Below are 13,188 nucleotides of genomic sequence, written 5' to 3' on the forward strand. Positions count from 1 at the left end.
GGCCGGGCTCTCCGCACCTCGGCTGAGATTTCCACGCCAAAACCGGTCCTGGCGCCCCGGGCTCGCCCTTCCTCCGGCGAGGAAGACGCCTGCGAGAAGATGTCCCCCCCACCTTGCTCTGCCAAGCGCATCGCCTCTTCCCCCCCTCCCGCAAACACACACACACCCTCTTCCTTCCGACATCGGCAAGCTCACACTCCCCAGCTCCCCCGGTATCTCCTCCCTCATGCACACACAATCACACACACACATATTAAAAACAACTCCAAAAGGAACCTCAGCCTTCCGGGGCCCCCCTCCCCCGCTTTCTCTAGGGAGTCTCCGGACACCTGGATCTGCCTATAGGGTGGCTTCTCTTAGCACCTTGGGGGAGGGGGGGGATGCAGCGAGGCTCCCTCCCCCCCACAACCGTCTCCCTTCTGCAAATATCCCCTGCCTCTCCCCACCGCCCGCCGAGGAAGGCAAGCTTACCGATGGTGGTTTTGGAGCCAATACAGCCCATAATCGACGGGGGCAATTTAGGATGGCACCAAACCGTTCCTCCAGACCGCACACATTGCCACAGTACCTCATGGGCTGCGAGCTGGCTGTCAGACAGGCGATGGCACAAGCGAGCGCCTCTCTCCCTTTCCCCCCCAGCGCTGAGCTGACGGCACACAGAAGGGAGATTTAAAAAAATAAAATAAAAATAAAACGGAAGGAGGAGAGCAATCCGAAGCACCCGAGGCCAATCCCCAAGAACCGCTCTAGCTCTCTTTTCTCCTCCTTCTCAGTTTCTGGCCCCTGGAGAAGCTGGTGTGTCAGGGACATGGGGCTGAACCGCTTGCACGTTCGACTACGTCACTGCTGCTGGCAGAGAATTGAGAGAGAGCGAGCGAGACGAGGGAGAGGAAGAGAGCAAAGGCGGGCCAGGCAAGCTCGGCTTCAGCACCGCGGACAGCAACCCCGGGATTCAGCACCGCGGACAGCAAACCCTGGAATTCAGCACCGCGGACAGCGGCAGTCGGGTCCACGGTCGCGCAGTGGGGCCGTTTCAGCACCACGGACAGAGCCGCCAGGCGCTAGAACCCCAGGCCGTGGTGGTGGGGATTTTGGATAGGTGGTGGTTGTGCCTTTGTGTTGCCTGTGGCATCACAAATGCCACATGGGCTGGGGGGGGGGGGGGTTTGAAACTCCCCTGTCGGCTACCCCTAACGAACGCTGGGCTTTGCCACTCCCAAGCTTCTTCCGTGCAGGAAATGCAGATCCAAGACTCCTAGAAGAGGAGTCATTCGCCCACAGGGAAGGATTAGAAGTATGCAACAGGCATAACAAATCCCTCTCCGACCCCCCAAAGCTTACAGTTCACACCTCTTCTGTCAGAAACACACACACACACACACCCGAATCCTTCGTTTTATCAAGCGGAAGGCTCATCTATAATCTTAAATCCTAACTATATAGGATGAGGTTGCCGTTCAGACAAGAAATACGGCAGGGGTGGTGTAGAGTGGTCCCAGCATGTGCTTACGTAAAGGCTGCTTGTGCCTCAAGGTTCCTCCAGCAGTGAGTAAACAGACCGGCGATCCCTGTTCCGGTTCTCTTTCTCTCCCGGCAGACAAGTTTTCACCCCAAACGAAAATAACAGCAGGCAGAAGGTCATCAGGCGAGTGACGGTCACATCACAGCGTTCACGCTGGAATCTGGGCAGCTGACTCCCCAGAGCTGCCTGTCAAAGGCTGCACCTCGTCCAGACCTGGTGGAAACCTCCATTGGAGTGGAGGTGAGGTTTTGACAGTCAGACGCCACGCCGTCGGCCACGGGTGTCAAGTGCCATCAAGTTACAGCCGACTGACAACCCCAGCAAGGAGTTGTCAGGGCAAATGAGAAGCAGAGAAGGTTGGCTATTGTCCTTCTCTGCAGAGTTGTCCTTGTGGGTCTCCAGGGCTTTTTTTGTAGCAGGAACTCCTTTGCATAATAGGCCACGCACCCCTGAGGTAGCCAATCCTCCAAGAGCATACAGGGCTCTTATTACAGGGCCTGCTCTATGTCTGAGGCAGTGATGCTCTGTATTTTTGTGCTTGGGGGGGGGCACAGTGGAAGGGCTTCTAGCCCCACTGGTGGACCTCTTGATGGCACTTGGGTTTTTTGGCCACCGTGTGACACAGAGTGTTGGACTGGAATGGGCCATTGGCATGATCCAAGATGGCTTCTCTTATGGCTACATTAGGTGTGTGTAACCTCAGCAATAAAATTGCTGAGCATTCGGGTAAGAACGAATAAAAGGAAGTCTTTCTTCACCCAAAGGGTGATTAACACATGGAATTCACTGCCACAGGAGGAGGTGGCAACTACAAGCATAGCCAGCTTCAAGAGGGGATTGGATAAACACATGGAGCAGAGGTCCATCAGTGGCTATTAGCCATAGGGTATTGATGGAACTCTCTGTCTGGGGCAAGTGATGCTCTGTATTCTTGGTGCTTGGGGGGGCTGAGTGGGAGGGCTTCTAGTGTCCTGGCCCTGCTGATGGACCTCCTGATGGCACCTGGGGTTTTTGGCCATTGTGTGACACAGAGTGTTGGACTGGATGGGCCATTGGCCTGATCCAACATGGCTTCTCTTATGCTCTTATGTTCTTAATATGCAAAGGAGTTCCTGCTACAAAAAAAGCCCTGATGGTCTCCTTTCCAAGTAATGATCCTGCTTACCTTCTGAAATCTAATGAAACTTGGCTACATCATACCACCTTCCCTCCAGTTTGGCATAGTGGTTAAAAGCGGCAGACTCAGGCCTGGAGAGCCAGGTTTGATTTACCACGCCTCCACAGGCAGCCAACGGGGTGATCTTGGGTCACTCACTGTTCTCTCAGAGCTGTTCTCTCAAGAGCAGTTCTCTCGGAGCTCTCTCAGCCCCACCTACCTCACAGAGTGTCTAGCATCATAGAAGGATCACAGGACCATCGAGTTGGAAGGGGCCATTCAGGCCATCTAGTCCAACCCCCTGCTCAAGGGAGGATCAGCCTACAGCATCCCTGACAAGTGTTCCTCCAGCCGCTCCTTAAAGACGGCCAGTGAAGGGGAGCTCACCACTTCTCTCGGTAGCTGATTCCACTGTTGAACAACTGTTGTGGGGAGAGAAAGAGAAGGTGATTGTAAGCTGCTCAGAGACTCCAAGTGACAGGTGGGGTATAAATCCAGTATCTTCCTCCTCTGCTGCCATCGCCTCCTAGTGGGCTCCTGAGAATCCAAAGATTTCAATATTTGTGTAAGGAACGAGTTTCTAGCCCTCACTGTCACAAGGAGCTGATGTTAAGATATAGACAATCTCAGCTAAGATCTCTTTGTGTAAGCATAGTTTGCTGTTACTTCTAATGAACCATGTAAGAGGCTTGGTTACTCTTCAATACTGTCTCTCACTCCCAAGGAATCCCAGACCTAGAAGTGACCTTGATTCAAGAGGAGTGTAGGTCAGGCTGTAACAATCCACAAAAGGCCATGAACAATGTAAATCTCTTCCTCTTTGGGCAGAAATACAAGCACTGATAACTTGTTATATGCCATCACTTCCAATTTATGGCGACCCTATGAATCAATGTCCTCCAAAATGTCCCATCATTAACAGCCTGGCCCAGATCTTGCAAATTGAGGACCATGGCTTCCTTGATTGAGCCAATCCATCTCATCAGGGCTTTTTTTGTAGCAGGAACTCCTTTGCATATTAGGCCACATACCCCTGATGTAGCCAATCCTCTTGGAGCTTAGAGAAGACCCTGTACTAAGAGCCCTGTAAGCTCTTGGACGATTGAACATATGAAGCTGCCTTATACTGAATCAGACCCTCGTTCCATCAAAGTCAGTATTATCTACTCAGACTGGCAGCGGCTCTCCAGGGTCTCAAGCTGAGGTTTTTCACACCTATTTGCCTGGACCCTTTTTAATTGGAGATGCCAGGGATTGAACCTGGGACCTTCTGCTGACCGAGCAGATGCTCTGCCACTGAGCCACCGTCCCACTTTTGATAGGCTACAATAGGGGGTGTGGCCTAATATGCAAAGGAGCTCCTGCTACAAAAAAGCCCTGCATCTCATGTTGGGTCTACCTCTTTGCCTGCTGCCTTCAACTTTTCCTAGCATTATTGTCTTTTCCATTGATTCTTGTCACCTGTAACCTACACATACTGAAATAACCAGGTCTTGTGGGCACCTTAAAGACCAATGACTCTACTGTAGTATAAGATTGTCTTTGTATGTACAATGTTGTGCTGGCAGAGAGGTTCAGAGCCAGGGGTGTTTGTGCCTCTGATGATGCGGGATCCGTCTGGCTCACAAAAGCTTCGAATGCAATAAAACCATTCACCTTTAAGGAGCCACAAGAGTCTTGGGCTTGGATCCTATGGAGTCCCATAAAAGCTAGATAGTCAGTTGTAAGGCAGAGACTTCCACATCCTTGTCAATTTCTATTCGCTCAAGATCAACATTTTCCAAAGGGCCCTTGAGCAAACAGAAGTTTTAGACCAGGAGTCCCCAACCCGTGGACACCTTTTAAATCCCAACCCAAGGCCACATCCACAAAATGGCCATGAGGTAGAGCAAACCACACACACAGAGGAAGCCTGAGTGCAGAGCAAGAGGCAGGACTCAGATTCAGCAGGAGTTCACAGGAACGCAGCTCCTGAACCTTTCTGAGAGTTCCCCCTCCTCCTCCCCACCTACCTTGTCCATTGAATAGGAGGTGCAGCTGCATAACAATCCCTGGCTTAGGAGAGCGGGCAGCCAGCCAGCCACCAGGGGCTTCGCCACACCCCCAGCAGTCCTCATTAACCCCTGGAGAAACTTGTACCACCATTTCTCCACTTCTTATGTGATTCTGGGTGGCAGGTGGCTTGCTGGCCTTTTGACTTGGGAGGGGTGGCCTAGGAGAGCCCCAAGCGAGCGAGACCTGCTTTGGCTGGCTGGATCTCTAGCCAGTCCAAGCAGGCCTCACTCGCCCGGGGCTCTCCTTTCTTGCATCAGGTTGCTTTTGGCAGGGGGGAAGGGTGATGGCATATGCTAATGAGTTATGCTAATGAGCTCCGCCACCTATTTTTCTACAAAATGACCCCTGGTAGGAGGAGCACATTTCTAAAATACACTGGGAAAGAGGAGAATAAAGCCAACACTTTAGTGGCAGCTGTCATGAAATGCTATTTTAATCTGCACAGCCAATGAGATCTCAAACAGGAATTCAGAAATCCTACTGGGCAGAAGATCACCTGACCCCACCCACTTTCTAAAAACACTTAGTGGTTTCCACCTAGACAGGCCACAGGTGCACCTGTTCTAGAGGACCCCTGATTTAGAGGAAGATTGCAGCAAAGACTTTTTACCACACATGGAACCGAGGGCTTTTTTTTGTAGCAGGAACTCCTTTGCATATTAAGCCACACACCCCGATGTAGCCAATCCTGCTGGAGCTTACATAGGCCCTGTACAAAAAGCCCTGTATGCTCTTGGGGGATTGGCTACCGCAGGGAGGTGTAGCCTAATATGCAAAGGAGTCCCTGCTACAAAAAAGCCCTGATGGAACCAATTCCTAGGATTCATGTCTTGGTTATTTGGGCTGGAGTAGACTAACTGGCTGAGAGAGCCAGTTTGGTGTAGTGGTTAAGTGTGTGAACTCTTATCTGGGAAAACCGGGTTTGATTCCCCACTCCTCCACTTGCAGCTGCTGGGATGGCCTTGGATCAGCCATAGCTATCGCAGGAATTGTCCTTGAAAGGGCAGCTGTTGTGAGAGCATTCTCATCCCCACCCACCTCACAGGATGTCTGTTGTGGGTGGAGAAGATATAGGAGATTGTAAGCTGCTCTGGGTCTCTGATTCAGAGAGAAGGGCGGGGTATAAATCTGCAGTCTTCTTCTTCTTCTAACACCCCCCCCCCTCTTCTGCCATTTGTCTACTTCCACCGCTGGGTTCCTTGTGAAATTCCTCTGACACTCTTGAATAAGTTGGCATATGAAACAGACCCGAATGATCAAACCTCTGTTGAGGCAAGTGGAAACAAACTGGATCGATACTCTTTCTTGGACTTTTCCTTTGATGGAACAGCTGTCGTGCCTCAATCAATAAAACATTCGGGACTCGCTCTCCAGCGCAACTGCAATCTCCTTTCAGCCTTACCAGGCACGTACTAAGAGATGTGGAACTGACTGCCATTAGCATATGGAATTAATGGAAGCCCCGGTATCAGAGGGGATTGACAGAAACTCAATACCGGAGCATGTGAGGAAAGGTGGTTTTTTTAAAAAGCGATTTGCCATATATTAGGCACCCTCCCTGCATGACTTGGATGGTTCTTCCTTCTGCAAAGAATCAACCCAGCTCGTGACATAACCTTGCATTACAGCCGGTGTTCCTTTCTGCTCTTTTCTTTGTGGTACTGGCGTGTACAACTCCTGGGTGGCTCAAGCAGAGCGGGCTGAGGCTAAATCCGGCGAAGACAGAGGTCCTTTGCTTGGGCCGTCGGGGTCCGGGAAGGGAAATACCCCTTCTGGTTTTTGACGGTGTGCCGCTGAAGGCGGCGCATAGAGTCAGGAGCCTGGGGGTACTTCTGGAGCCTTTCTTAACAATGGAGGCCCAGATAGCAGCCACTGCCAAGTCCGCATTTTTCTATCTTAGGCGGGCAAGGCAGCTGGCTCCCTTCCTGGAGCGCGACGATCTAGCAACGGTGGTCCATGCTACGGTCACCTCGAGGTTGGACTACTGCAATGCCCTCTACATGGGGCTGCCCCTGTGCCGAACCCAGAAATTGCAGCTGGTGCAGAACGCCACCGCCCGGTTGTTATTAGGGCTCCCAAGGTGGGAGCACATCCAGCCGGGACTTCGGGCTCTGCACTGGCTGCCAATATCTTACCGAGTTCGATACAAGGTGCTGGTCATTACCTTTAAAGCCCTATATGGCCTAGGACCTGCCTACCTGAGGGACCGTCTCTTCCCACACGTTCCCCAGCGAGCACTAAGATCAGGAACCCAAAACCTCCTGGTTGTCCCCGGGCCAAAGGAAGCCCGCTTGAAAGTTACAAGAGACCGGGCCTTCTCCGTAATGGCTCCATCTTGGTGGAACCAGCTGCCGGAAGAGGTAAGGGCCCTGCGGGATCTTACTCAATTCCGCAGGGCCTGTAAGACATCCCTCTTCCGGCTGGCCCACAACTAATCAGCACTGAGTACTGAATATCGAAGACTGAACATCAAATACTGAACTTGTAAACGATGAGTGTAGCTGTAGGACCGCCGTCTGAGTTTAATGTGTATGTATATAACAATTGTTTAGATTTTTTTAACTGTAAATTATGAAATGTTAATTTTAATGTTTAATTTTAGATTCCATGTTAGTTTTATATGTTGTAAGCCGCCCTGAGCCACCTAGTGGGAAGGGCGGGATATAAATCTTAGATAAATAAAAAATAAAAAAAAATACATTGGCTCACAGAATCAGGGCCATTTGGGGGCAGCATTTGGCCAGTGCCTTAAAGGGGCCTCAGATTGAGACAGAACAAAGCTTGAGTCCAGTGATTTGGGGAAGACAAGGAACTCAGTGGAGCACAATGCCACGGAGTCCACCCTCCAAAGCATCCTTTGTCTCCAGAAAAACCGATCACTGTAGGCTGGGGGTTGCCTGTCCTCCTGTATTTTTGCATAGTTGTAACAATTCACACATGCTTGTTATGTCTTGAGGCTATCTTTTCTATAGCCTTTGATGTAGTCCTTAAAACACTATGCTATGAGCAACTCTGTATCACTCTCAAAGTACCGTACCTTGAGCAACAACGGATTATCAATTAAACGAATCTTTGTATCAAACAACTGCTTATTTATTCAAAATATCGATGCTTGACAATATCACCCTAGAGAACCACAGGAAGAAGCAAGGACAAACTGAAAAACTGGATTAACCAAGTCCCAAAATGGAGAGCCAGTTTGGTGTAGTGGTTAAGTGTGCGGACTCTAATCTGGGAGAACCGGGTTTGATTCCCCACTACTCCCCTTGCACCTGCTGGCATGGCCTTGGGTCAGCCATAGCTCTGGCAGAGGTTGTCCTTGAAAGGGCAGCTGCTGTGAGAGCCCTCTCAGCCCCACCCACCTCACAGGGTGTCTATTGTGGGGGAGGAAGGAGATTGTGAGCCGCTCTGAGACTCTTTGGAGTGGAGGCCAGGATATAAATCCAATATCTTTTTCTTCTTCAAATACTAGAAGTTGCTACTGTTCAACCTGGTTCCAAAACTCTCTTGTGAAAAAGTGCGAACTTTCTCTGTGTTTAGTGCTGTAGGAATGATCCATTTTTGAAGTGATGAGTGGGGAACACCTCTTCGATTAAGGGTGAACCGGAAACGGTAACAAATAATGGCGTTACTGTCAGAGGCTTCCTTTGCACCCATTTTTATGAATTCCAACTCGTCGATGTTCTGAAGCTGTTATAACCACTGTTTGGAAAGAGGAAAGAACTGATATAAAATCGCGAGGCACTTCAACCCGCCCTGCAGGAGTTGGGGAGTGAAGTTACTGAAGTCTGAAATAAGCTACTGAAGTCTGAAACAGACATGCTTCCATCGGACTGAATGGACTGGGACTTTGGTTGTTACACTTTATGTTTGACTGTTTACCATTTACTGCGATAATCATGAAATATATGTAATATCGAGCTATAAAATTTATTACATTCAGGCCGTTTCACCTTCAAGAGAGTTTTGGAACCCGGTTTAACAGTAACAACTTCTAGTATTTGGGACTTCATTCATCTTCCACAGTTTTTGCGGTTTGTCCTTCCCACCTGGAGGGTGGCATCCCTAGCTGTGTGTGTAGAAGGAAGCAAACTGGGCTGGCAGGAGGGGTGGAGCGAAAGAACAGCACCTAGTTTCCATATACCACCAACCGACTGAATTCTGGCCATTCAAAGATTTATGGACAACTGTCCTTCACAAGGTATCGACCCACTGGGCTTTAGAGCATCACATCATGAGCACAGTGCCCCTCTCTTTGCCACGGGTCATCAATTCCCAATCGCTTGGAAGAGGATCAATAACTGGCGACTGAGCCTTTTCATGCCCTGGCTGGAAATAAGCCCCGGGCATGAGTGAGGGGCAGCTATTTGCAGTTGGAGGATGCCTATGGTATGTGCTTCCAGATCCAGCCCTACTATTAGGCAAACTTCGTGACTGTCTAGAGTGCCAGCCTTCTGGGGGCACCAAATCGGATACCCCCATGTGACTCAGTGGCATTATCAGTGCGGGGGAGGGGGTGCCAAACGTTAGCCTTGTATAGAGTGTCAGACAGTCCACGGCTGACCTTGTGTGCTGCTAACTATGGACCAGCACGGGGGTTGCCAAACTGTGGGCCGGGAGCCACATGTGGCTCTTTCACACATATTTTGTGGCTCTCAAAGCCCCTCCCCCATTAGTTGGCAGCTTGGAGAATGCATTTAAAGTTAAAGTTGCTTTATTTTCACCACTCCCTCCCCATCCATTTTCCTTCCTTCCTTCCTTCCTTCCTTCCTTCCTTCCTTCCTTCCTTCCTTCCTTCCTTCCTTCCTTCCTTCCTTCCTTCCTTCCTTCCTTCCTTCCTTCCTTCCTTCCTTCCTTCTTTCTCCCTCCCTCCCTCCCTCCCTCCCTCCCTCCCTCCCTCCCTCCCTTCCTTCCTCCCTCCCTTCCTTCCTTCCTTCCTTCCTTCCTTCCTTCCTTCCTTCCTTCCTTCCTTCCTTCTTCCTCCCTCCCTCCCTCCCTCCCTCCCTTCCTTCCTTCCTTCCTTCCTTCCTTCCTTCTTCCTCCCTCCCTCCCTCCCTTCCTTCCTTCCTTCCTTCCTTCCTTTTGAGCCTGCAGACCCCTGTGGAGTTCTGACACGGCACAGTGGCCACAGCAACAAAATGGCTGCCGCAAAATGGCGGTCATGGCTTAACTTCAGTCACGCAGAGAAGATCCTTGGGCTGCAAGGGCAGCTGCTGCCCAAGCCATCTTTTACCAAATTTTCACAGCCAATCAAATCTCCAATGACCAATCAGAAGCCTTCCTGGGCAAAAGCCCTTCCTGGCTCCACCCACTTCCACTTGGCTGCTGCCACGGTGGCCACAGGCACAACTGTTGGGAACCCCTGTCCTAAAGCATTTTTGCAATTCTCTGTTATTTGCAGGCTGAGCAGGTAGGGTAGCCGGCCTTTCTCACTGAGCTTGTGGCAGATTGCAAGTATGGCAGAACTATTTGGTCAGTCAGGGAACTGATGACAAAACAGAAGAACATTTTCTGGTTTGGTTCAAAATGTTTTTTATGCCACCTTCCCACCTAATCAGGGTCCAAAAGTCGACAACCATAAAAACATTAAAACAATCATGCAATTGAAAGGCAGCTACAATGATTCAATTCAAAAAGCATAAACAAGCAGGACTGGGGGGGGGGGCAATAATATTTATTGGGGGTATGCCAGATGAAACGAAAAAGTCTGCACCTGCAGGTGAAAAGCAGAGAGGAAAAGAGAGAGAGAGAAGAAGAAGAAGAAGAAGAAGAAGAAGAAGAAGAAGAAGAAGAAGAAGAAGAAGAAGAAGAAGAAGAAGAAGAAGAAGAAGAAGAAGAAGAAGAAGAAGAAGAAGAAGAAGAAGAAGAAGAAGAAGAAGAAGAAGACGACGACGACGACGACGACGACTGTAGATTTATACCCGGCCCTTTTCTCTGAATCAGAGACTCAGAGCGGCTTACAATCTCCTATATCTTCTCCCCCCACAACAGACACCCTGTGAGGTGGGTGGGGCTGAGAGGGCTCTCACAGCAGCTACCCTTTTCAAGGACAACTCCTGCAATAGCTACAGCTGACCCAAGGCCATTCCAGCACTGCAAGTGGAGGAGTGGGGAATTAAACCCGGTTCTCCCAGATAAGAGTGTGTGCACTTCACCGCTACACCAAACTGAGAGAGGGAGGGAGATTAATCTCCCTGGGAAGAGAGTTGCAAAGTTTTGGGACCATGACCAAAAAGGCCCTATCTTGGGTTGGATTTGAATGATACCGATAGTTGAATCTAACAACGATTCCTAGTCAAAGCAAATTTCTCAGTCAATTAACAACCAGATTACCAAATCTATCTGCTTTGTTTACATATTTATAGCCCCCTTTCTCTCCGGGACTCAAGGTGGAGTCTCTCCGGGACTCAGAGCGAGTCAATACAATTGACGAGTGGGACATGAAACGAACAATGCAGTGGGATTAGGGTTGTCTAAAAACAGTACTGAAGGAAAGCATAAGGATTAACATTGACACATTAAATCAGGGCCTTTTTTTTAGCAGGAACGCAGTTCCAGCAGGCTTGGCATCAGGGGGTGTGGCCTAATATGCAAATGACTTCCTGCTGTACTTTTTCCTTTAAAAGCCCTGCGCAAAACAATGGTGACATCAGGGGGTGTGGCCTAATATCCAAATGAGTTCCTGCTGGGCCTTTTCTACCTAAAAAAGCCCTGCATTAAATGATTCAAAATCCCATTAAAAGGTAAAGTTAGTCCCCTGTGCAAGCACCAGTCATTTTCGACTCTGGGGTGACATTGCTTTCACGTTTTCATGGCAGACTTTTTACAGGGTGGTTTGCCTTCCCCAGTCATCTACACTTTCCCCCCAGCAAGCTGTGTCCTCATTTACTGACCTCAGAAGGATTGAAGGCTGCATCAACCTTGAGCTGGCTACCTGAACCCAGCTTCCGCTGGGATTGAACTCAGGTTGTAAACAGAGAACTTGGACTGCAGTACTGAGCTTTACCACTAGGATTCAATTTACAGCAGCCTATATAAAAGTCGTATAGAGCACAGTTCCTAATAATATTTCCAAGTAATTTTGTGGATTATGTAGCACAGTGCAACTCTAGCGCCTGTGTAGAAAATCCCTCTTGAATAATTCAGTTTTGCATAATTTGCCAGGAGACTTGGTAGCCTTCCTGACCTTGTCGGGCAAGCCATTCCAAGAGGGGGCCACAACACAGAAGGCACTTGTATGGGCAGCTGTTGCTTTTGCCCACTTGCAAACTGGCAAATATGCTAACATTTGATCTAACAGCCAAGGTTCATAGTAAAACAAAAGAGAGCAGTGGAGCTGGGATTGAAGAACTGGAAGGGACAAAAAAACCCATAAGAACATAATAAGAAAGCCGCACTGGATCAGGCCAGTGGCCCCTCCAGTCCAACATTCTGTGTCACGCAGCAGCCAAAATCCAGGGACCATCAGGAGGTCCGCCAGCAAGGCCAGAACTCCAGAAGACCTCCCACTGTTGCCCCCCAAGCACCAAGAATACAGAGCATCACTTGCCCCAGACAGCGTGTCCCATGTATACCTTGTGGCTAATAGCTACCGATGGACCTTTAGCTTTATATGCCAACCCTGTCCCCTCTTGAAGCTGTCTAGCCACCACTTCCTGTGGCACTGAATTCCACACGCTAATTATGCTTTGAGTGAAAAAGGACTTTTATCTGTTCAAAGCCCACTGCTCATTGATTTCATTGGATGCCCCTGAGTTCTTTTGTTTTGAGAAAGGAAGAAAAGGACTTCTTTCTCTACCTTCTCTGTCCCATGCATGATTTTGTAAACCTCTATCATGTCACCCCGCAGTTGTTGTTTCTCCAAGTTAAAGAGCCTTAACCTCTTTAGCCTTTCTTCATAGGGAAAGTGTTCTGTCCCCCTTAGTCATTTTCGTTCCCCTTTTCTGCACCTGTTCCAATGCTATAATATCTTTTTTGAGATGTGGCGACCAGAACCGTATACAGCATTCCAAATAAGGCCGCATCATAGATAGACGCAGGGGCATTGTGATACTGGCTGATTTGTTTTCAATCCCCTTCCTAGTAAGCCCCAGCATAGCATTTTCTTTTTCGCTGCAGTCACATACTAAAGTCAAAATCTTCAGTGAGTTATCTAGCAGGACCCCAAGATCTCTCTCCTGGTCGGTTACCGCCAGTTTGGACCCCATCAGCAGGCAGGCAGGCAGGCAGGCAGGCAGGCAGGCAGGCAGGCAGGCAGACAGACAGACAGACAGACAGACAGACAGACAGACAGACAGACAGACAGACAGACAGACAGACAGACAGACAGACAGACAGACAGACAGACAGACAGACAGATAGATAGATAGATAGATAGATAGATAGATAGATAGATAGATAGATAGAAGGCTTTTTTTTGTAGCAGGAACTCCTTTGCAAATTAGGCCACACACCC

At 49.4% G+C, this 13,188-nt stretch overlaps 1 protein-coding gene across 4 annotated transcripts in view; it reads right to left on the bottom strand.

Annotated features, from left to right (window-relative positions):
- FAM131A (family with sequence similarity 131 member A) overlaps positions 1-694 on the bottom strand; it is a 125,246-nt gene extending 124,552 nt beyond the window's left edge. Inside the window, exon 1 of one of the 4 annotated variants that reach the window (XM_060240917.1) lies at positions 472-682. In XM_060240917.1, coding sequence (XP_060096900.1) covers positions 472-573 — 102 coding nt within the window. In that variant the 5' untranslated portion in view covers positions 574-682. Of the gene's footprint in view, positions 1-471 lie in introns of all 4 variants that reach the window. The other 3 variants (XM_060240919.1, XM_060240918.1, XM_060240916.1) reach the window with 3 other exon arrangements.
- Positions 695-13,188: the final 12,494 nt, after the last annotated feature.

This window comes from Heteronotia binoei, chromosome 6 (genome assembly GCF_032191835.1).
Source record: "Heteronotia binoei isolate CCM8104 ecotype False Entrance Well chromosome 6, APGP_CSIRO_Hbin_v1, whole genome shotgun sequence".
Lineage (NCBI taxonomy): Eukaryota > Metazoa > Chordata > Lepidosauria > Squamata > Gekkonidae > Heteronotia > Heteronotia binoei.